General features: G+C 43.0%; 1 protein-coding gene across 1 annotated transcript in view; it reads left to right on the top strand.

The window, feature by feature from the left end:
- SDHA (succinate dehydrogenase complex flavoprotein subunit A) overlaps positions 1-22,950 on the top strand; it is a 43,909-nt gene that overhangs the window by 3,025 nt on the left and 17,934 nt on the right. Inside the window, exons 2-10 of the mRNA XM_044452138.1 lie at positions 2,382-2,468; positions 3,199-3,360; positions 12,979-13,122; positions 14,278-14,442; positions 15,544-15,692; positions 17,180-17,304; positions 20,560-20,728; positions 21,312-21,507; positions 21,934-22,105. Of these exons, the coding sequence (XP_044308073.1) occupies positions 2,382-2,468; positions 3,199-3,360; positions 12,979-13,122; positions 14,278-14,442; positions 15,544-15,692; positions 17,180-17,304; positions 20,560-20,728; positions 21,312-21,507; positions 21,934-22,105 (1,369 nt within the window). The remainder of the gene's footprint in view (positions 1-2,381; positions 2,469-3,198; positions 3,361-12,978; positions 13,123-14,277; positions 14,443-15,543; positions 15,693-17,179; positions 17,305-20,559; positions 20,729-21,311; positions 21,508-21,933; positions 22,106-22,950) is intronic.

Raw genomic sequence — 22,950 nt, forward strand, 5'->3', positions numbered from 1 at the left:
CTCCAAGTGGGCGAGCTGCTGCCGTGCGTGCCTGTTGCCACCTCGCATGCGCCCAGGCACTCCCGCCTCACCGGCCCGTGCCAGTCGCCGCTGCCTTTCAACTGGACCCCTATTGAAAAAGTTTAAGACCCATGATTTAGATGAAGAGTTGCAGAGGGAGAGTGAAGGAGGCTGGGACACTGTTTGGATATGACATAAGTGGTAGCCAAGTCTCCTCCCTTCCATGCCCATCTCCATCAAGCATTTTCTTTTCTCTGAGGCTGGATTTTCAGCCAGGCAATTGGACAGGCAAGTTGGCATGGTCTTTCTGTGCTAGCTGTGAGGGGGGCAGGGCAGAGGCTCAGGGTTAGCATCCCACCTCCAAGGTCATACAGCCTTGGAGCTGTGGTTCCAAGTTGGTCTATTGCCTACCAAACAACTGCACCAGAAGAAAACTATGTAATTGAGATCTGCGGGAGAGTCCCTTCTCCGGGAACCCTCCATGAAAGAAATTAGGAGAGTAAGTACCCGGAGGAGGGCTTTCTCTGCGGTGGCGCCCAACCTATGGAATTCACTCCCCAAAGTGGTCCGCCTGGCACTGTCGTTACTGGTTTTTCGGCGCCAGGTAAAGACCTTTTTATTTAAACATCATTTCAATTGTTAAAACATATGATCTGGCCTGGGCAACTTCTTCTTCCTTCTCTTTCTCCTATATTTTTATTTTATACTGATAATTTTAATTTTGTATTTGTAAATCAATGTATTTTTTGTATTTTTATATTTAATGGTAATTTATTATGTACTATTGTATTTCAATGTATTTTATCATGTTGTAAGCTGCCCCGAGGTTTCGGCAAGGGGCGGCATAGAAATGTTATAATAATAATAAAAAAATAATAATAAAAAGCACTCCTTGTATAGTAGGAAGGTTAAGAATGTAGTGCAGTTAAGCTTAACTGCATTGGTGATTGGAAGTGTCAGTCCAAAGATGCTACTGTGCCTTAGCCTGCAACTTCCAGCACAACTTTGCTGATCTCCTGTTATGAGTAAGAATGGTTTCCAGTTGACAGTGGCAGTTTTTTATGGTCATTTATTACTAGCATAAGCATGTGGCTAGCAAGCTGTTCAGTGGGCTATTTACAGCCTTATTTACAAAGCATCTTTCAATCTTCTTTTAACACTTAAATGCTTACTATCCTTATCTAAAATAAGTTCCAGGTTGGAAGGTGAGGTATTATTCCTTGGAATATGGTAGGTTTGAATTATTCCTTTTCATTTACCAGCTATACATTCAGGAGAATCTGTGGTGTCTGTGAATTAAACTGAAAAACTTGTTAGCCATTGTAATGGTGTCACTTTATTTTTTATTTTTTATTTTTTTTTTTGTTTAGTAGCAACAGGTGGTTCTTAGTGAATACTACAGTTTTTCTTACTTTCAGTAGACAGCAGAATTGTAGATATTTACCATTAGATCATGTTTCCTCTGCTAACTAGGGTGCTTAGATGTCTCTGATTGCTATTTTGACACATAACTCACGAAGAATGGAGGCTTAAAATGCACTCTGTTATGCCCAATCAGTGGAATGCTTCATGATTATTTATTTTGCAAGGGGTCATGGATCTTAAGACTATGCTTAATTCAGCAAAATATTTGGAATGCCTTCATTGAAGTCTATTCATAATATTTTTAATAATGGTAGTATGTTCTGTTATATACTAATACATAGGAACATATATATGTAATTAGAGTTATGAAACTTTTTGAATTTTATTCAGAACTCTAATGTTTCAGTTTATTTTCCTCTGTTTTTCTTTTCTAGTGGTGCAGTTTGTATTTGTACTTGGTTTTTTATTGTACAATAAGAATAATAAGGATTTTCTTCACTTACTGTAATAAAGTTTGATGAATTATGCTGAGTATTAAAACAAAGTGAATACACTGATGCAGTAAAACACAATAGCAAACTTTACCTGTGAAGTGGATAAAAGGAATCCTATATGATACAATATAAATTGTTTAGGCAATTTTGGCATAGAAGTTGCCCAGTAATACAGTATTTTCCAATTTAAATGTAGCACTTATACATGCATGCATGTTTAAATCAGTGTTTAAAATCCTCAGCATTTTTTGAAATAAACAGTGAGTAATGTAAATTTGTGGCTGGCCTTGTCACTTCTAACATCTCCCTTTTCAAGATTTTATTTTACAATTATGAGGAAATCTAAACTTACTGAATTTTTCCATGTCGTAACTGCTAGAGAAGGAAAAAGAAAAACGTTGATACATTCAAGTTATATTTTTTAAACAGATTGGTAAGATAAAATATTGAATAAGAACTATTATTGAAAAGAAATGTTTCAGTTTACTTAGTTTTAATGCTTTCTTTGTCATGTTTCAACAGGGACCAGCTGCTTGCCAGGCACTGTCCCGTAATTTTCACTTCACGGTCTATGGAAAGAAAAATGTCTCTGCCAAAGTATCAGATTCAGTAAGTTCTTATTTGTATTTCACTTGTCTAGTTTCTTAATCCTGTTCTTGAGTGTTATCTCAGAAAAACAGTAAAAAAACCAATATTTAGTTATTGATATAAGAAACTAAGCCTGCGTTCACATGTTAGGTTCCCTGTTCTCTGAACTGTGGAAGATTCTGTGGGTATGTTCTCCATACAGATTTAGGCTCTCAAGACATGCAAAAAAATGCATTACTACAGTTTGCCAGTAGGACGTTGAAGGAGGTAAAGAGAGGATATAGCCAAAATTTTGAGTGAAAATAAAAAATTGGAATCTATGGTTTTCTTTAGTTGCATAGTTGAGACGCTCTTGCACTTGCCCTCTCTATAGTATTGTGCACACACCTTTTGAGAAGTAAGAAAAGAGTAACATACTCCTGTTGAGAAGCATCTTCTGAATGTCTTTAGGCTGCAATGCTACACACATCTGTGGGAGTAGTGCTTGTTAACTTCCAGGAGTCTTTTAAGTAGAGGCTGCACTGTTAGAGTCTAAAACTTCAAAGTCCTCCTCTCTGCTGGTACTGCCATTTCCACTCCGCAAGCCACACAGTAAATTCAAAACACTGCATGCAGCTTGTGAGCATCTGTTTGGCCACTCCTGGCCTAGACAGATGCTCTCTCAAAGTGCTCAAGTATAATTTGTTCCAATTTCATGGCTTTTGAGTATTGCAAATGAGAGAGATGTTTTTTCTTATGTCTCCTTGTTCAGATTTCAACACAATATCCTGTAGTGGACCATGAATTTGATGCAGTCGTTGTAGGTGCAGGTGGCGCAGGTTTGCGAGCGGCATTTGGCTTGTCTGAGGCTGGGTTTAATACAGCATGTATTTCAAAACTGTTCCCCACGCGATCCCATACTGTTGCTGCTCAGGTGAGAAGCCTGTATTTCATAGTTGGGGAAAGGGAGCTGGGAAAGCTGCAAACTAATGGGAGTTGGATGTTGTGTACTGATGCTGTATTGAAACAGTGCTAATGTCTGTTACATGTGAGCATAAACAGATCTTGTTTAAATCAGCAACATATCAGATACAACAATTAGATTTATGTATCTGATATGATCATGTGATAACAGTAGTTCATCAGCTGCACTGCCTTCTGTTTTCATGCCCAATTCAAAGTGATGAGGTTGACCTTGAACAGCTTACAAACTGAAGTTTAGTATCCTGGTTTGTTCTAAAGCTGATAAAGGCAGGTTGCTTACCTGTAACTGTCGTTCTTTGAGTGGCCATCTGTGCATCACATATTATGGGTGCTGCGCCTGCGCAGTGCCTGCAGCCGGGAAAGATTCAAAGCTTTAATGGTTTTGGCGGGAACTCCACGCCCCTCCCCCCATAGTATAAAGAGCAGAGTGCCTGCCATTTCCCCAGTCTGCTGAAAACCATCCGTTCGCGCCCAGGTGGAATCAGTGAACAAATAAATTCACAGTAAATGGCAGATCCAATAGGGATGCTCAAGTAAAGAGCATAAGAGGGTTATACCTATACTATATAGAGGGTTATAAGAGGGTATACCTATACTATATAGGTAGAACCAATGTGGAAGGAAAAGGGAAAAGGGTAATTTCCATTAACCCAGTCACCGACACCGAGTGGGGCCGGCAGGTGGGTTGTCTGAATGCACAGATGGCCACTCGAAGAACAACAGTTACAGGTAAGCAACCTGCCTTTCTTCATTGTGGCCTCTGTGCATCACACATTATGGGTGATTAGTAAGCTTACCAGACCTGGAAGTGGGATGGTGTCATCACTGAATAACTGAGGAGAGAACTGCACGGCCAAAAGAGCAGTCCTCTCTGGCGCGAACATCTAGCCAATAGTGTTTGGTAAATGTGCAAGGGGTAGTCCAGGTAGCTGCCTTGCAAATGACATGCAACAGAATGCTGGCAGAAAAGGCAGAAGAAGCCACAACAGCACTTGTGGAATGACCTTTAGGCATCACCAGTAAGTCCAATTTGGATAGGCGGTCGGAGAATTCAGTAGTTTGAACAATCCTCTTAGAGAGTCTCTGAGAGGTAATCGGAAAGCCCTTGTCGTGTTTAGAATATTTAACTAAGAGGCGTTTAGTCTTTCTGAAAGATTCAGTCCAGGATCACTAGAACACCAAAGAGTGTCGAACATCGAATGACTGTAGAAGAATGTTCTTTTGGCATCAAAGGCATAGGAAAGAATGTCGGCAAGATGATATCTGGATTGATGTGGAAGGGTGAGGTGACCCTAGGGAGGAAAGCCAGGTTGGTATGGAGAACAACTTTTTCCTACTGAAAGTTGAGATAAGGAGGGTCAATTTGTAGAGCACAGAGTTCACTAGCCCTCCTGGCTGAGGTAATGGCTATAAGAAAAGCCATTTTCCAGGATAAGACACGTAAGTCAGTAGTGGCTAGCGGTTCGAATGGCTTGGTATGTGCTTGGAGAACCAATGAAAGCCTCCACGTCGGTACCACTGAGCAGACTGGTGGTTGGAGGTTCTGTAGTCCTTTCAAGACGCAATGAATGAGAAAATGTGAAAACACCGAGGATCCCGATATGGAGCCGCAATGATGAGAAATAGCAGTGATGTAAACATTAATAAAAGGAGACTTACGTCCATTTTGGTGTAGAGATAGGAGAAATTGTAAGATGTTCTCAATTGAGGCTGAATGAGGAGTAAAATGATTGGCTGATGCAAAAGAGGCAAAGCGTTTCCATTTAGCTTCGTATGAGTAGCTGGTCTTAGAGCAGACTGAAGAATAAACTGTATGTCAGGATGGAAAGTGCTTGGGTTCGACGAAGAGCTGGGAACCGATGTCGAAACTGATGGTGCCGCCATGGCAGAGGGCTGCAGAGGAGGTGTCGAATCCTACAGAGTTGTCGGTACTGATGAGGCAGCATTAGTTATTGGATGAGCCAGGCCATAAGGTTCAGAGAGTGTAGATCTGGATGTTGAATAGCACCGCTTTGTTGGGTGAGAAGATGTGGAATCTGCAGAAGAAGAAAGTTTCTGGAGAGGCACAGAATGATGGGAAACCATGGTTGACGGGGCCACCAAGGTGTGATGAGACTCCCTCAGGTGTCCTGATTGATCTTGGCTAGAAATTTTATGATGAGAGGTATTGGAGGAAACGCATAAAAGAACATGTTTGTCCAGGGAACCATCAGTGCATCTCACATCAAGTTTGGACCAATGCCCACCTGAGAGCAATAAGTTGTGCAGCTCGAGTTGCTGTGGGTGACAAGCAGATCTATGTCCGGAGGGCCCCAGAGTTGGAAGAGATGTCGGCAGGCTTGGCGATTTAACTCCCACTCGTGAGTTGTCAACATGTGCTTGCTGAGAGCATCTGCTTCCTCGTCGGTTCCGGCAAGGTGAATGGTGAGAGGGGTGATCCCTCTGGGAATACACCAGTCCCCTAGATGGAGCGCAAGGTAAGCCAGAGGAGCAACAGGCCCTGCTTGTTGATGTAGAACACTGTAACTACATTGTCCGAAGCTATCTGAACGACTCGGTCCCGAAGGATAGTCTTGAAGGACTAGAGGGCTTTGAAGACCGCTAGAAGTTACAGACAATTGATATGTCTGGAGGTCTCATGTCCCTGCCAAGTGCCCTGAGTGCAAAGATCAGTGCAGTGTGCTCCCCATCCCGTAAGGGAAGCATCAGTGTAGAGTGTCAAAGCTGTCTGGGGCTGTCGAAACGGGACCCCAATGGAGAGGTTGCTCTCTACTTTCCAGCATGACAAAGTCTGGAGAATGGAGGCAGGCGGATGAGGAGGAGGGTTGCATTGGGGGTGGAAGAGAGGGTTGAACCATAGTTGTAATTGTCTCATCCACAATCTGGCATTGGGAACCACAGAGACTGTGGAGGTCATGTGGCCCAGCAGTTTCTGTATGGAAAGCGTAGATAACAGTCCGGTTTGTGGAGATCTGATGAATGGAGGAATGCAACTTGTCCTTTCAAGCCTATGGAAGGAAGGCTCAGGTGTGAAGTGAGTCAAGGCAAGCTCCGATTGATGACCTGCAAAGGAATGAGGCAAGATTTCTCAACATTAATACAGAGTCCAAGTTTGTTTAAAAGGGTTCATATAGTATCGATGGCTAATAGGAGGTCATGTCTCGAAGAAGAGACAAGCAGCCAATCATCAAGGTAAAGGTAAACATGAATGCCTTGTAGCCTCACGTGGGCGCAAACAGGAGCCATACATTTGGTGAAGACCCTTGGAGCGGTCACGAGGCCGAAGGAAAGAACATTGTATTAAAAAATGTCGGTACCAGCAGTGAACCGGAGTAGCCGCCTATGAGTAGAGTGGATACTGATATGAAAATAAGCATCTTTCAGGTCCAGAGATGTGAACCAATCCTCTCTCCTGAGCAACGGAAGGATGTTCTGAAGGGTGGTCATTCAAAATTTTTTAGTCTTGATGAACTTACTGATGCCACGTAAGTCCAATAGCGGGCACAGACCACCATCCCATTTCGGGACCATAAAATATCTCGATTAGAAGCTGTGGAGCCCCTCGGAGTGGGTGAGCTGTCGAATCACTCCTTTACGAAGTAATTGGGAAACTTTGTCTTGAAGGACCGGAGAAGGAGACATACATCGGATTGGTCCCGATGGGGGCATGGTGTCAAATTCGATTTTATATCCGTGCTACACGATGGAAAGTACCCACTTATCAGATGTGATGGACTCCGGAATGGGGAGTTGGCCTTGCAGCCAATCCCCAAAAGGAAGAGGGGAAGGTGGGTAGTTGGAGAGTGGAAAGATTTGCGCATCCCATCAATGTTGATGCTTGTTAGAGTCAGGGTGGCAACGGGTCTGCTGATAATGAGGCGCTGGTTGCTTGCGGTTCCACTGCTGGTGAGGCTGGAACTGTTGACGGGAGGCGTATTGATGATAAGGCTGGTATCTGTACCGAGAGTGAGATGGTGGCCACTTACATTGGCTCTGGGCAGGAATCTCCATCCGGTGAGTGGTGATATTCTCCAACTTATGGTTGGTTTGCGCGTTGAAGATTCTGGAACTGTCGTATGGCATACTCTCAATGCGCCTCTTAGTCTCATCTGGGAAGTTGCAGGGACAGAGCCAAGCATGCCGATGCAAAGTGATGGAACCGACTAGAGATCACGAGTTGCAATCAACATGATGTCTTGCCGTACTCAATTGTTGAATAGCCAGCTGCATGGCTTCACAGATGAATACATGGGCCAGGTCCCACTGTTGCTGTGCTGTGATGGACTCAAGACTCAAGCTTTTGCATAAGAAAATATTGGTATCTGGCCATTGTCACTTCGTAATTTGAAATTTGCAGGCCAAGTCCCATGGCAGCATAAATATGGCGAAACATCAAGTCGATCTTGCATCCCTCCTTGTCTCTGGGAGTGGAGTGCTCCCTATTCTCCCAACCCTGGAAAGACTCGACAACAGTAGAGTTGGGATTTGGGCTTGATTCATAGCACCGAGAGGTTGGGTGTGGCTAGTTTGGAAGATGGCTGAAGACTGCTCCTTGCGGACATTGTCATAAAAATTGTCCATGCTGGGATCAACACGATGTTGAACCTCGATCTCCAGGGAACTAGCTAGTTGTGCCATCAATTCTCTGAAGGTGGAATAGGACTCCTCCAGAGAACCAGGACCCTGAGTGGAGATGATGGCATCAGGCGAGGTGGAAGCCTTCTCCGAGTCCTCCGAATCAGAGTTGTACTGATACGGGGGACTGGAGTACAAACCACCTGGAGAAGGAGGAGGTTGGAAAGAGAACAGCCGCCAATGTCGAGGGGACGTCTCTCGGCATAGGATGAGGAGTGGTACGATGGTGGTGCAGGGAGGGCATTGAGTAGTACCCGTATGGTGGAAGATAATCCCATGGGTAGGACTGGGATGGATCAAATTCACCCTAGGGCATCGGTACCCAGCTCCTTGAGGGCTGACTTGAAACTCGCTGATGGCGGCGCGTGTCGGATTGAGGCTGGGCCCTTGGAGAAGCCTCAGGCGAAGTCGGCATCGGGGTTGGAGAACATGCCGATGGTTGTCCAGTTTGGGCTTGTGGGGGGCAAGTCCTGGATCTCGCCATCCGACATGGACCCACGAACCGTGGCCTCAGAGCAGTCCAGAGTGGATGGAGTTGATGGAAATCCTCTGAGAAGATCCTGGCGGGGTCACTTGCATCATGGACTGGATGTTCAGACTGAACGGAGTCGGGATCGAGACAGCAGTCGAGACCAATGGCACGGTCGAACCTGAGTCTCTCCATGGTGGCTTAGCAAGCTTCTTCAGCTTGCGGTCTGATTTGTCCATCTTAGTGTTCTTGGCCTTCTTAGGAGCCAAGGGCTCATCAGATTCAGCGTGCTTCCTCTTCTTCTGCTTTTGGGAGGAGAACGAGAGGAGCGAGTAGCCTCCATAGAAGTCGTACCATCAGCCGATGGATGTGGAGGAGAATCTACAGACGGGCCTACTGGCACGGTCTGAGCCGCAAGCTGGTAAGATGCAAGCAAGGCCTGGTCCCAAAGAATCTCCCAGAGACGATTCTCACAGTTCTTGTGGGCCTGCTTCGTGGAGGATTGGCAGTGGCCACATTTGTCAATCCTGTGTCCTTCCCCCAAGCAAAGAAGGCACAGGTCATATGGATCCATGGGGGACATCTTAGCCCCACACTTGGAGCACTTATGAAAGGCTGCTCACTGAGCCATCAAGGAGGAAAAGAAGATAGTGAAGCCAGAAAAAAGTAGAATAACGATGGAAGGGGTTTTTTTTTTGTTTTTTGGGGGGAGGGGGGAGAAACTTTCTAAAACTAGGCAGGGGATAAGATAGTTTTAACTTGGAAGGGAGATCTTAACAGGATAGAAATAGCAACAAATAGAAGTTTTATCCAGAACAGCAAGTATAGCTATCGAGAGAACGAAAGGCTCAAGGCAAAAGGAACGGCAGTCACAAGAAGACTGGTGAAAGTGTGGGCATTCTGCTCTTTATACTATGGGGAGGTGGGAGTTCCCACCAAAACCATTAAAGCTTTGAATCTTTCCCTGCTGCAGGCACTACACAGGCACAGCACCCATAATGTGTGATACACAGAGGCCACAACGAAGAACTATAGTTTACGGGTTTGGATGGAATGAGAAACTGTGGCTAATTGGAGATTTCCGCATTGCATTCAAGTGTCTGTGTGGGCATAAAGTTCATAATCTGGGGCTATTATAAGCTGAATAACTTCACACCATCTGAATGTGGCCCCTGCAAAGTGTCACCAGTTGCAAATTGAAATGGGTAACAGTATAAAACATATGAAGGTCACTTGCCTCTCTGTCTGGCAGCCATAAGATTACAGTACTAGTTTAGATTTTACTTTAATAGCTGCTAGGGGAGGGGTTCCCCGCCTGGGGTGCCTGCACCCCAAGGGAGTGTGAGGTGACATTGCAGGGGATTCAACAAAGAGGTAGGCAGCATCATGATTTGCCAAAATTGGTGAATTGCGATGTTTTCTGCAAAAAAAAAAAAAAAAAAAAACCACCAATAATATTAATATTATTATTATTATTATTATTTGCATTTGGATTCTGTTCTTTTTTCTCAGTCAAGACAAAATCTAGGGATTGCCTGAATCCACAGGCAAACTTGCAGATCACAGTCAGCGGGAAAGTAGGAACCTCTGTAGGAAATGGGTACTGGGGCAAATAGACAAAAGGGTGTACCGGGAGGAGGAGGCCCATTGCAGAAGGATTCTTCGCAAGGCTAAGGCTGATTACGAGCCGAGACTTGCCAAGAGTATCAAGAGCAACAAAAAGGGCTTCTTTCAGCATGGAAATAGGAAGAGGAAGTAGAGACAAGTGGTGGGACCACTAAATAAGGAGGAAGGAGATCCAGTGACTGATATGAGGGAACAGGCACAGATGCTAAATGACTGTTTTGCCTCTGTGTTCTCCCCAAAGCAGGACGGGAAATATCCGCATAGGAGATTAGATGAGGCTGGGGACTTAGGGGCACAGATTAGAGTTACCCCTCATGAAGTCGAGGGGCTCCTCAGGGCAGTGGACATTACAAAGGCGCCAGGCCCTGACGGGTTACGCCCAAGAGTACTTAGAGAATTGGCAGGGGTTCTGTCACGCCCGCTGGCCTCCATTTTTGAGGCCTTGTGGAGAACGGGTGAAGTTCCAGAGGACTGGAGGGTGACATCAGTGGTCCCAATTTTCAAAAATGGTAGTAGAAGGGACATGGGGAATTACAGACCAGTTAGTCTTACGTCCATTGTAGGAAAAACAATAGAAAGGCTCATAATAGCCAGAGATCTAGTGATGCTAGATAGGGTAGGGAAGCTGTCAGCCACACAACATGGCTTCCGCAAAAACAGGTCCTGCCAGACAAACCTTGTGGAATTCTATGACAAGGTTTCGAGATGGCTAGATGGAGGGGATGCAGTGGATGTGGTTTACCTGGATTTCAGCAAGGCCTTTGACAAAGTGCCCCATGATATCCTGGTGGAGAAACTGAGGAGTTTTGGGATACACCAAAAAACTGTCCAGTGGATTAGGGCATGGTTGACTGACCGAAAGCAGAGGGTAACCATTAGTGGGGAATCATCGGGATGGCGGCCAGTGACAAGTGGGGTACCCCAGGGCTCTGTCCTGGGGCCGATCCTGGTTAATCTTTTCATCAATGACATGGAAGAAGGGGTGAACAGTCTGCTGATCAAATTCGCAGATGACACTAAAACTGGAGCAGTGGCCACAACTGAGGAGCAGGTACTCCAGATCCAAAAGGATCAGGACAGACTATGGAAGTGGGCAGGAGACAACAGGATGGCGTTCAATGTGGATAAGTGCAAGGTCTTGCACTTGGGGCTTGGGAATGGGTGTCATAAGTAAAGGTTAGGGGACAAGTGGCTGGAGAGCAGCACTTGTGAAAGGGACCTCGGGGTGCTGGTTGACTGCAGGCTAGAGTCAGCAGTGTGATACGGTGGTCAAGAGGGCGAATGCCACCCTTGGTTGCATAGCTAGAAGTGTGGCTTCTAGATCAAGAGAGGTATTACTACCACTCTATATGACACTGGAGCACCCGCAACTGGAGTATTGTGCTCAGTTTTGGGCCCCTCATTACAGAAAGGATATAGTCAGGTTAGAGTCAGTGTAGCGTAGGGCCACAAGGTTGGTGGCCGGTTTGCAGGGGATGGGGTATGAGGCGAGACTGAGGGAACTGGTTCTCTTCAGCCTGAAGAAGAGGAGACTCAGAGGGGATCTGTTGGCCACATACAGGTATGTGAGGGGATGTCACATGGAGATGGGTAGAGAGCTGTTCTCCCCTGCAGAGGAAGGCGGGACGCGCTCCACTGGAGCAAAGCTCAGGGAACCAAGGTTCCATTTGGATGCCAGGAAGCACTTCCTGACAGTCAGGACCCCGAGGGTGTGGAATGGCTTCCAGGAGAGGTCATTGAGACCCCATTGGTGTGGGTGTTCAAGGATAGGCTGGATGTGCACATGGTGGGCATGTCGTGAGTGGAGCCAGCTGGTGCCAGAGGTCAGACTAGGTGGCCCGGGAGGCCCCTTCTGACTCGCTGTGTTTCTATGTGAAGCAGGAACAGAGAAGTCATTGGATTTTATGTTCACAACTGGGATTGATTTTACTATTTACAATATTTTCTAATTGCTCAATTTATATTTGAATTTTATGCACTGGGTTAAACACTGATTTTTTTTAGTTCAGTTTGTTCACCCACAGTATTGTATGTGGTTCACTTCGTGGTTCAAAAATTAGAAATTTGACTTCTTTGTCTTCAAATACAGAAACACAGAAACAGCGCGAATCACAAGGGGTCTCTCGGGCCATCTAGTCTGACCCCCGGCTCCAGCTGGCTCTGCTCATGACATGCCCAGCATGTGCATATGATATTACTTTTGTGGGGGGTGCAAACATAAATCAAACATGTTCTGTTGGTGCAGAGTATAAGTTTCTAACAGTGTGGAGAAAAAGCTGGGAACACTTTCTAGAGGTGCAGAAAAACGGTTGGGAACCAGTGTGCTAGGAGAATGATGTGGCTAATGCTTCCTGCTTAATTTGTTACCTGGGAGGGAACTTTCTGAGACTACAGTTTACAGTTAATATTTTGTATAGTGGAGCATTTATTCATGTGAACTCCCTCTGCAGTCTGAAGTAATACAGCCTAGAAACAGTTTGGTAAGAACTAGGCTTCATGAATATTTCTTTTAAAATAAACCCACATTCAGATATTCCATGCCTGTAGAGGAGACTTTGAAAATATTACAGAAATGGAATGTAACTAAAATAAGCACAAATAGGTGAGGGTGATCACATAAACATGTTTACTTAGAAATAAATCTTCTTGGTTTTAATATGAAAGGTTTCTATCTGCAGTAACACTGACCATGTCAATGAAATGACCTGTAAATTATATAAATTACATGCTGCAAAAATATTCATTTTAGATGACCTGTTGGAAATACAGTGGAAATACAGAGGAACTAATTGCTAAACATGGAATGTGAAGAAAGAAATATGTTTGTTTACTTTCTAGGGGGGGATCAATGCTGCTTTGGGGAATATGGAAGAGGATAACTGGAGATGGCATTTCTATGATACTGTGAAAGGCTCTGACTGGCTGGGAGACCAGGATGCAATTCATTACATGACAGAGCAAGCACCTGCTTCAGTTATTGAGGTATCAATAGTAATTTATTACATGTGATTTTCTGGGAGAAAAAAATCCATGCTTGATTGTTAAACTTTTTGGGCTATGTTGTCTTAATAAGGGAAATTAGTTTCCTTAATTTTCATCAAAATGGGGAGAAATGATAAAGTTTTCATTGTTAGAAAAGACCCTTTTTATGCTCTTCACATTTTGTAAATTAACAGAACTAATTTGCTACAAAGCGAGGTTAGGCATAGTAGCTTCTGCACAAAATTTTCAGTGGTACCTTGGCTCATGAACTTAATCTGTTCCAGGACTCTGGTCTTGACCCAAATTGGTCGTGAGCCAAGTCAAATTTCCCCATAAGGGTCAATGTAAATAAGGTTAATCTGTTCTGCAACTGTTTTTTTACTCACAAAAGTTTGAAGCAAAGTGACAAAGAACAACAAAGATCGCGGCCATCCCCCCCCCCCCCGTGAACATGTGGGGGGGTGGGGGGAGATGGGTGCGATTGTGGGCACGCTGCGGGGGAGGCAGCCGCAGGCAACTCAGGCAGGGAACACGGGCGCAATCATGGCCATCTCGCCCCCCGCCCCCAGCACAACTGCGATCTGTGCAGGGAAGGCGGGCACGCTCATAGTCATCACCCGATGCAGAGTTTGTGATCTGTGGCAAAATTCTTATGAAATTTATGTTTGTGACCTGATTTGGTCGTGAACTGAGGCATTCGTGAGCCAAGGTACCACTGTACTTTATTGTACAGAATGCGATGCTCTAGAGGACTGTAGTATGCATTACACCAGATCAATGCTAGGACTGCTATGCCTTGCAGAGATATCTTGGACCTCAGCAGAATTGTCTCAGAATGGGTGGAGGTAGTAGAACCAAACATCATTTGCTGTTTGTTTCTGAAAGTAGGTTGGATGGTAGAAATACCTTTTAACTGATGCAGGTCTTCTGCTTGGACTTAGCTAATCTCGCCCAAACTGTGCAAACCCTCGTAATAGCTAGTTATGGTAAACCAGATGTTACACAGGGCAAAACTTGCTTTGCCTGTGATAGCTTATCTTTGAGGGTTCCTTTCTCAAAGGAAACGATTCTAGGGTTAACAGTTGTCACCCAGTAATTTCCCTTGTTTTCATGTTTATAGTGAAAATATTAATAAACTCTGCTTCGATTTCTCAGCTGGAAAATTATGGAATGCCATTTAGCAGGACAGAAGATGGGAAGATCTACCAGCGTGCTTTTGGGGGACAGAGCCTTAAGTTTGGGAAAGGGGGACAGGCTCATCGATGCTGCTGTGTGGCTGACAGGACAGGCCACTCTCTGCTGCACACGCTCTACGGCAGGGTAAGAAGTCCTGAGGCTCACTGAATTCATGTGCAAAAGAATTACTTTGAAGGCCAATAGTTGTGTTGCTAGTATATTAGCAACTGAGCTGTGAAGGCCTCTCCTGGCAGCTCTGTGTGTCTTTCAAGTTTAGTCAGGCAAATGGGGGACTTGTATAGAATGACAGACCTTTTCATGCAGAAACACTCATGAATGACACTGCAGAATACACATCTTTACCTGGACTTTACTTGTTCACTGACAAACTGGTTTTTCTTTTTTATTTAACTGCTTTCTTTTTTTGTCAAATAGCACCCAGTGGGGGTGCAGAGTAAAAATAAATAGATAAACAAAAAACCCAAGCAGCAAAATATATAAAATATCCATAAAGCCATGAAAATAGTTTTTTGACATTGATCTAGTGGTTTCTTCAAGGTTTCCAGCAAGAGGTCTCCCCAACATCAGCTTCCTGACCATTTAATAGGGTTGCCAGAGGTTGAACATGAGACTTTCCTCCTACAAGCATGTGGTCTGGCACTGAGCTCTCCCCTTCCCCATAGGCAGGGACTGGCCCTGGCTCTCAAGGCTGAGTGGGAGCAATCCACTCACAGGCTAAGCTCCTGGCAGTAAGGCTTCCCTACCTGCTTTTATTTTCCATAGGATTAGGAGTAGCATTATCATATTATTAAGAGGCAAGCTGTTCTTATTGCTCTGAAAGTCACTACCAGCACATGCATTGAAACTGTAGTGTCTGTTGGTTTGATGGCAATAAAATATACATGTACTAGTGGCACACTCAAACACCCCCTAAAAAAGGTTTTTCATATACAGTGCAGAATTTTATATATGATGTAATCTCTCTAACCTCTCTAAAAATTTAGTTCTAAACCAAAAAATATACACGGTTTACTCAGTTCAGCTTTTCCTAGAATATGATTATGATGTTTTATATTTTCTAACAATACTGGAAGGAAAATTAAATAGACAGATTCTGTACAAAGATCAAATTAATAAACCCCTTTTGGAGGCATTCAGTATAATAAAACACTTCATGCCATAATGTTAACATTGCTCTGTATATCTTATAAGTAGAAATCATTTTTTTTCCTCCTCTCCCTCTAGTCTCTCAGATACGACACCAGTTATTTTGTGGAATATTTTGCCCTTGACCTCCTGATGGAAAATGGAGTATGTTGTGGTGTTATTGCACTATGTATAGAAGATGGCACTGTACATCGTTTAAGAGCAAAGAATACAGTTATTGCTACTGGGTAACGTGCAAATAATTGTATTGAAATGTGAATGTAATGCTTATTCTGGGCTCAGACTAGAGAGGAGTTACTGCACTAATCCAACAACTTCTGATACAGTCTAGCCCAGCCCTCTTCAAGGTTCTCCTTGGTGGCCAAATTGTTCCCACCCAGCCCTCTTGGGAATTCTCCCATATTTTCCCCCTGATGTTTTAAATCCTAATTTGTGCTTTTCCCATTAACTAAGGGGTACAGAACCTCCAGCCCAGGGGCCAAATCCAGCCATATGGGAATTCCAAATTTAGGATCAGCCTTCTGGGAGTCTCCCAAAAGCTCTTCCCTTCTGCCAACCATTGATCATATGGTGGTTTTCCCATTTTTGTGCAGTTTTTATTTTTTCATTTTGCAGTGTTCACATGTCTTTTTCAAGGCTTAGGTCCTTACAATAAGGGCCTTAATCTATAGAATGTTGATATTTGGGAGGCTTTGGCACTGCCCCTTCAGCTATAACTGATGGAATTTGACTTTGGGCTAAAGAAGTTCAGCAGTCCTTGACTTCTTCCAGTTGAGCCTGAGAGCCAAATTTTATTTCATTCCAGCAAAAGTGTGGTTCCAACACTTTTGTGGAAAAATGAAAAGAAATGCAGGAATAGGGGCCATTTTATTTGTTTGTTTGTTTATTTAAAGTATTTATATGCCATCCTGTCGCAAAAGCCTCAGGATGACTCACATAGATAAAATACAATAAAATATAAATATAAGGATGATAAAAGGCAGAATTTTATTTTAGGCACATTTTACATGGTAAAATTAGAGAACTGGATTCAGAGTAAGTCATACTTTGAATAAAGCTATTGAAATCCTTGGAATTTAGATCAGTTATGGCTAATTGAAGTCCTGCTGGTTTCAAGTGGGCCTACTCTAAGTATGAGTAAGTTTGGATTCAAGCTGGAATTTTTAAATTGTTTTACCTTTTTAACCTAAAAGCTCCCCAAAGACAAACTCTTACAAAACAAGAAACACTACTTTTTCTAGCTTGCTTTTGTCTGGGTTTCCTTCACTGAGGAGAAACATGAATCGGGGCACACTGTGTTTACCTTGTAACATATAGATGATTTACTCCTCTGCTTAGCTGAATAGTCAGACCCTGCAGCTGTATTGGACATGAGCTGTCTTATCCCCTACAGACTCTCCCAGTACGTTTTACTCTTTAGATTCCCTGCAGGGAAATGGGAATGGAATGGGTGAGCTGATAACTCAGGCGTTTAGTGTGGCTTTGGGATTGTTGAGTTACCTATGCTTTATGTTCAGCAGTAAATGAACCCCATGGAAACCCACTACTAAATAATGTAAATGTGATTCAGAACTAGTATGTATGTGTGTGGGAGATACTTTGTTACCTGATCATGTTGCATAGATTGGGGCTGTTGTTTTTCATGAAAACTTCACTCTTCTGCTTTGCAAGTAGAAAATGTATTGAATTATACTATCTATGAACCACTTCCTAGAGGGTATGGCCGCACATACTTCAGCTGTACATCTGCTCACACATGCACTGGTGATGGCACAGCAATGATCACGCGGGCAGGTCTACCTTGTCAGGATTTGGAATTTGTGCAGTTCCATCCCACAGGTAAAAGTTCTCTTCTACTCTAAAAATCACTAAGGTTTGATGTGAAACCTTTTTAGTTAGTTTTTGTATTGAAAACTCTTTGGGAGAAGCATGTAACCATAGTAAAGTAACTGGGTTGTTCAGTATATTCTGTTAGAACAAATATTCAGGTAGGTGCGCTTAGGATTACAGTCTTAAAGTTAGGCAAGCAGGGTTTCGAAGAGGCAGAGGAACTAGAGATCAAATTGCCAACATACGCTGGATCATGGAAAAAGCTAGGGAGTTCCAGAAAAACATCTACTTCTGCTTCATTGACTATGCTAAAGCCTTTGATTGTGTGGATCACAACAAATTGTGGCAAGTTCTTAAAGAGATGGGAGTACCAGACCATCTTATTTGTCTCTTGACAAACCAATATCCGGGGCAAGAAGCAACAGTGAGAACTGGGCATGGAACCACTGATTGGTTCAAAATTGAGAAGGGAGTTTGGCAAGGCTGTATACTGTCGCCCTGCCTATTTAACTTATATGCAAAGCACATCATGAAAAAGGCAGGGCTTGATGAATCACAAGTTGGAATTAAGATTGCTGGGAGAAATATCAACCAACTCAGATATGCAGATGATACCACTCTAATGGCAGGAAGTGAAGAGGAACTAAAGAGCCTCTTGATGCAGGTGAAGGAGAGCGCAAAAGTTGGCTTGAAACTCAGCATTAAGAAAACTAAGATCATGGCATCTGATCCTCTCACTTCCTGGCAAATAGATGGGGAAGAAATGGAGGTAGTGACAGATTTTATTTTCCTGGGCTCCAAGATCACCGCAGGTGGGGACTGCAGCCATGAAATTAAAAGATACTTGCTCCTTGGGAGGAAAGCTATGGCAAATCTAGACAACATACTAGAAAGCAGAGACATCACCCTGCCAACAAAAGTGCGTATACTCAAGGCTATGGTTTTCCCAGTTGCAATGTATGGTTGTGAAAGTTGGACCATAAGGAAGGCTGAGCGCCGAAGAATTGAGGCCTTTGAATTGTGGGGCTGGAGGAGACTCCTGCAAGTCCCTTGGACTGCAAGATCAACCCAGTCAGTCTTAGAGGAGATCAACCCTGACTGCTCTTTACTCATAGAAGGCCTGATACTGAAGATGAAACTCAAATACTTTGGCCACCGAATGGGAAGGAAGGACTCAATGGAAAAGAGCCTAATGCTGGGAACAATTGAGGGCAAAAAAAGAAGGGGATGGCAGAGGATGAGGTGCCTAGATGGAGTCACTGAAGCAGTCGGCATGAGCTTAAGTGGACTCCGGGGGATGGTGGAGGACAGGAAGCCTGGAGGAGTGTTGTCCATGGGGTCGCGATGGGTCGGACACTACTTCGCAACTAACAACAAGCATATGCATATTGTTCATTTGTATTTTTTTCAATTGTGTTTTCCTAGTATAGTATTTCAAGGTGGACACAGGAAAATAAGTTTTATCCTGATATGCTAAGAAAGCTTTTCTTGTACTTTTGATAACTGAGGTGCTTTTCTTTTGTGTTCCACTCTTGTTCAGAAAAGCATTTTAAAGAATAAAAACAATGATTAAAAGATCTTGTGTGTGCAAAGTACTCAGAGGCTGCTTACAGGTCATCTTTCACGATTCATTGCTGTGACTTGAGTTATTTCACACTGGTCTCCACTGAATTTATCCTGTTGCATCTGGCATGTTTCATACAAAATTACAGGAAAATTATCTATCCCCTTTGGAAAGAAAAATCCCATGCCATTTTCTACATGAGCCTATTACCTAAGAATACCTTATGTTTTGGAAGGAAGCACACCTCAGCTCAGTTGTGCAGCATATAGTGAGTAGTTCCCTCTGTATTTTGGTCTCTGGGTTCCTCCAAATGTTTTCTGTGTGGCACACAGGGAGTTACTGACTTAAGGAATGATTCAGCAACCAGAAGCTGTAAATGTTATTAGTGCCATATCTGTGAAACATGGATAATAAAGGCTCATTGGAAAACTAGATGAGAAATGTTTACCAGAAAGTGCAGGTGGTGGTTGTCCTGAAAGCTTGTGTAGATACTGTGTGCATGCACAAGTAAGAAGGAGGCTTGGGGATATGGTCAAAGAGATTAGTTGCATCTCTCAAGATTGGCACGCCTAGTTTTGCTAGTATCTCATTGCCCTTCTGTAAGTGAAGGTGCTATCAGAGAGATGACAGCCATTATCTGCTGCAGTGGAGTCCCAAAGCACCTGAAAGACTGACAAACATTTATTTACTGAATAAATTTTTATTGTTTTGTAAGCATTTGAGGGCTACTGCTCACTTTCTCAGATGCCTGAAATGGTCTCTTAAGTTGGTGGTTGTGTATTTGGAGAAGAGGAAGCTGGGGAACTTAGGACTGAATGATTGTGCACAGGGCAATGCCCATTTTTTGTGCAGAGTCCAAATGTAGCAAGGTGAAATCTATATAAAAGAGGAGGCATGCCCAGATAAGCAGTCTGCTTTCCAAAACAATCACTGGTGGAGTATAGGAATAACATGTAATGAGGGACAATTGTTTGAGATAGCATAATGAGAGTGCCACCCTACTTCCTAAGTGCTGGAGCCTTCCACTGAAGTACATCGACTTTAGGATTAATAGCATAATATTCTAAGAGACTGTAATGCTCTTTTCCTTGTTCTGCTTCTTTCTCTGGGAAGCAATGAAATACCATTGACCCCAGGTTACATTCCATTAAAGTAAAGAATGAAAATACCTTCCATAGATAGATAGAAAAAATGCTCCCATTTTTGTGGTGTAGTGGTTAAGAGTGTGGACTGGGATTCAGGCAATTTAGGTTCTAGCTCCTACTTGATGGAGCTCACTGGGTGACTTTGCACCAGTCACAGACTCTCGACCCAACCTACCTCACAGGGTTGTTGTGACAGTAAAATTGAGAGGAGGAAGAGAATCATGTAAGCTGCCTTGAACTCCTTGAAAGGAGAAAAGACAGGATATAAATAAATAAATATATTTTAATGGAAGGAAAGTCATTTTTTGTATTGATATCCTGCTTTAGGTGTTTAAAACATTTTACATATTTTCTCAATAGTCCATATACGAGCCCTGAAACCATACATAAGAGTTGTTGTCTTTATATTGTTGATGTGGGAATGAGAGATTGGTGCCTTGCCTAAGGTAACAGGCAGGCCAAGATTTGAAGCCAAGTTTTTCATTTTGTTAATTAATGTAGTATACCAAAGTAGTCATTGTAAAAAGTATAACAAGATGACTTCCTGTCTTTCAGGGATCTATGGAGCTGGCTGCCTTATTACAGAAGGTTGTCGTGGTGAAGGAGGCATTCTAATTAACAGTGAAGGGGAAAGGTTTATGGAGAGATATGCACCAGTTGCCAAAGATCTAGCTTCAAGAGATGTTGTGTCTCGTTCTATGACTATTGAGATCCGTGAAGGAAGGCAAGTTACTCATAATTGTCTAATCTATTATTAAGATTATGAATACAATTTTAATTATAGAAATTGTAGAATTAGAAATTTGTTGAACTTGACCAAAGCAGTACATCTGAAAGAATAACATGATTTCTCTGAAAATAGTTTTAAACAGGGCTGTTTCACACACTGCCTTGTCTGCTATGTTCAGTTGGATGTGGAAGCAAGTCTCTAGTCAGGGATGGGGAGCATGTAGCCCACCAGATGTGGTTGGATTGCAACTCATTCCCCACCTCTGCTGTAACTACTCAAGTTGTGCGATCAGGCATATACCAAATGTGAACTCTGGGTAGCACCATCTGTCCCCCACCAAATACACAGTCCAGACTGGCTTCTGCATCTTAGACCCTTTTTGTAAGAAATTAGATGCTAGTACTTAAGCTTTGCAAATGCCTGCTAAATTTGAAATATAGTTTGAACCAATTCCTGTTGCTATGTTGCTTTGCTTTTGTTCTCACATCAGATGATGGATGACTTTAAATGTTTATATCTGCGCAGAACTGTAAAAATGCTTATACCTCTGTTTTTAAACTCATTTTCAACAAAACAGAGGATGTGGACCTGACAAAGACCATGTGTACTTGCAGTTGCACCATTTGCCACCTCAGCAGCTAGCAATGCGTCTTCCTGGGATTTCAGAAACTGCAATGATATTTGCTGGAGTTGATGTTACCAAAGAACCTATTCCTGTTTTGCCCACTGTGCATTACAATATGGGAGGTATTCCTACAAACTACAAAGGACAGGTATCTTTTCTTAAATAATTTCTGCTTACTGAGTTTATATTCTTTTTGGCACCAGGTCAAAACCTTTTTGTTATTTCAAAAACTAATATTTTAATGTTCAACAGTCACTTTTTATTTAACTTATATTTTCTGGTTGTTATTTATTATATTAATATGGTTGTTTTAATGTGTTTTTGTTTTAATAATTGTAAGCTGTCCTGAGATGCCATGCATAAGGGACGGCATATAAAAGTTTTAAATATATAGATAGATGTGATAACTGAAGCTGTGTAGGACAGCCCCACCTCAGTTTTGCCCTTTTCTTCTTCTCCATTTTTCTCCTGTCATCATTACCTCTCTTGTCTCAGCAAACAGCTTTGTCTTCATTACAAGCAGAAAGCAGTGCCATTTATCATTGTTTATGTAATGTTTGTTTATAAATTACAGGTGATTACACATGTAAATGGCAAAGATCAAATTGTTCCTGGTTTATATGCCTGTGGGGAAGCAGCCTCTGCCTCTGTTCATGGTGCTAACCGTCTTGGAGCAAATTCTCTCTTGGACTTGGTAGTCTTCGGCCGAGCATGTGCTCTTAGCATTGCAGAATCCTGTAAACCTGGTAGGTCTCATTTGTTTTTTCAGTTCCTTAAGCCAGCAGTGAGTTACCTGTGGCCCTTCAGATCTTTTGGCCTATAACTCTCATAAGCCCAAGCCCAGACTAGCCAATAGAAAGAGACTGCAGGAGTTGTGGCCTTCTAAATATTTGGGGCTACAAATTACCCACCTCTATTGATAACTTACCCTGGTACTCTGTAACTGTCTTAACAGTTAGGAATGCTTCTTTTGTGTCTTACTGAGTTGTATGCCCAGGAATCAACTTGTGTCTAAAGAGGCATGAAATTACAATGCAGAATGCAAACAGGATTTTGAAATATGTTTATGAACCACTTCTGTAGCATGAAACTCTGAGGGAAGATCTGTCAATGACACCTTGCTCCTAACATTTCACATGTAAATACTGTACCTAGGCACGCAAATCCTCCACACTTCCTCTTCCCGCTCCTGTCAACATTGGTGATAGGAGCTGCTGCCTAGTAAAGGAGCTCAAAGAACATGTAGGCTAGGGATGATCCATGGTAGTTGATCATACAGAGCAAAATCATTTGAACTATGGTTCCATGTGGATCGCATCATTGTGGAAAAGTTCTTGACTTGAATGTTGTTGCAGGGGAAGGGGGGCAGGTTGGGGGGCAGCCACCTCCATGGCAGTGTATTGAACTGGGACTTAATCTTTGTAGCTCATCACTCTTACCTGCTGAGTTTGTTTCTGCTTTCTGATATGCACTGTTTCTGGTAAGGCAATATTGTAAATGTGATGAAAGTTAACATATATGTACAGCCTAATCTTATACAGGAGATGTTTATAACTGGAATGAAATAACTTCTGCCACTTAGACCAGCACA

Source organism: Varanus komodoensis, unplaced genomic scaffold, assembly GCF_004798865.1.
Source record: "Varanus komodoensis strain SLA01 unplaced genomic scaffold, ASM479886v1 scaffold10, whole genome shotgun sequence".
Lineage (NCBI taxonomy): Eukaryota > Metazoa > Chordata > Lepidosauria > Squamata > Varanidae > Varanus > Varanus komodoensis.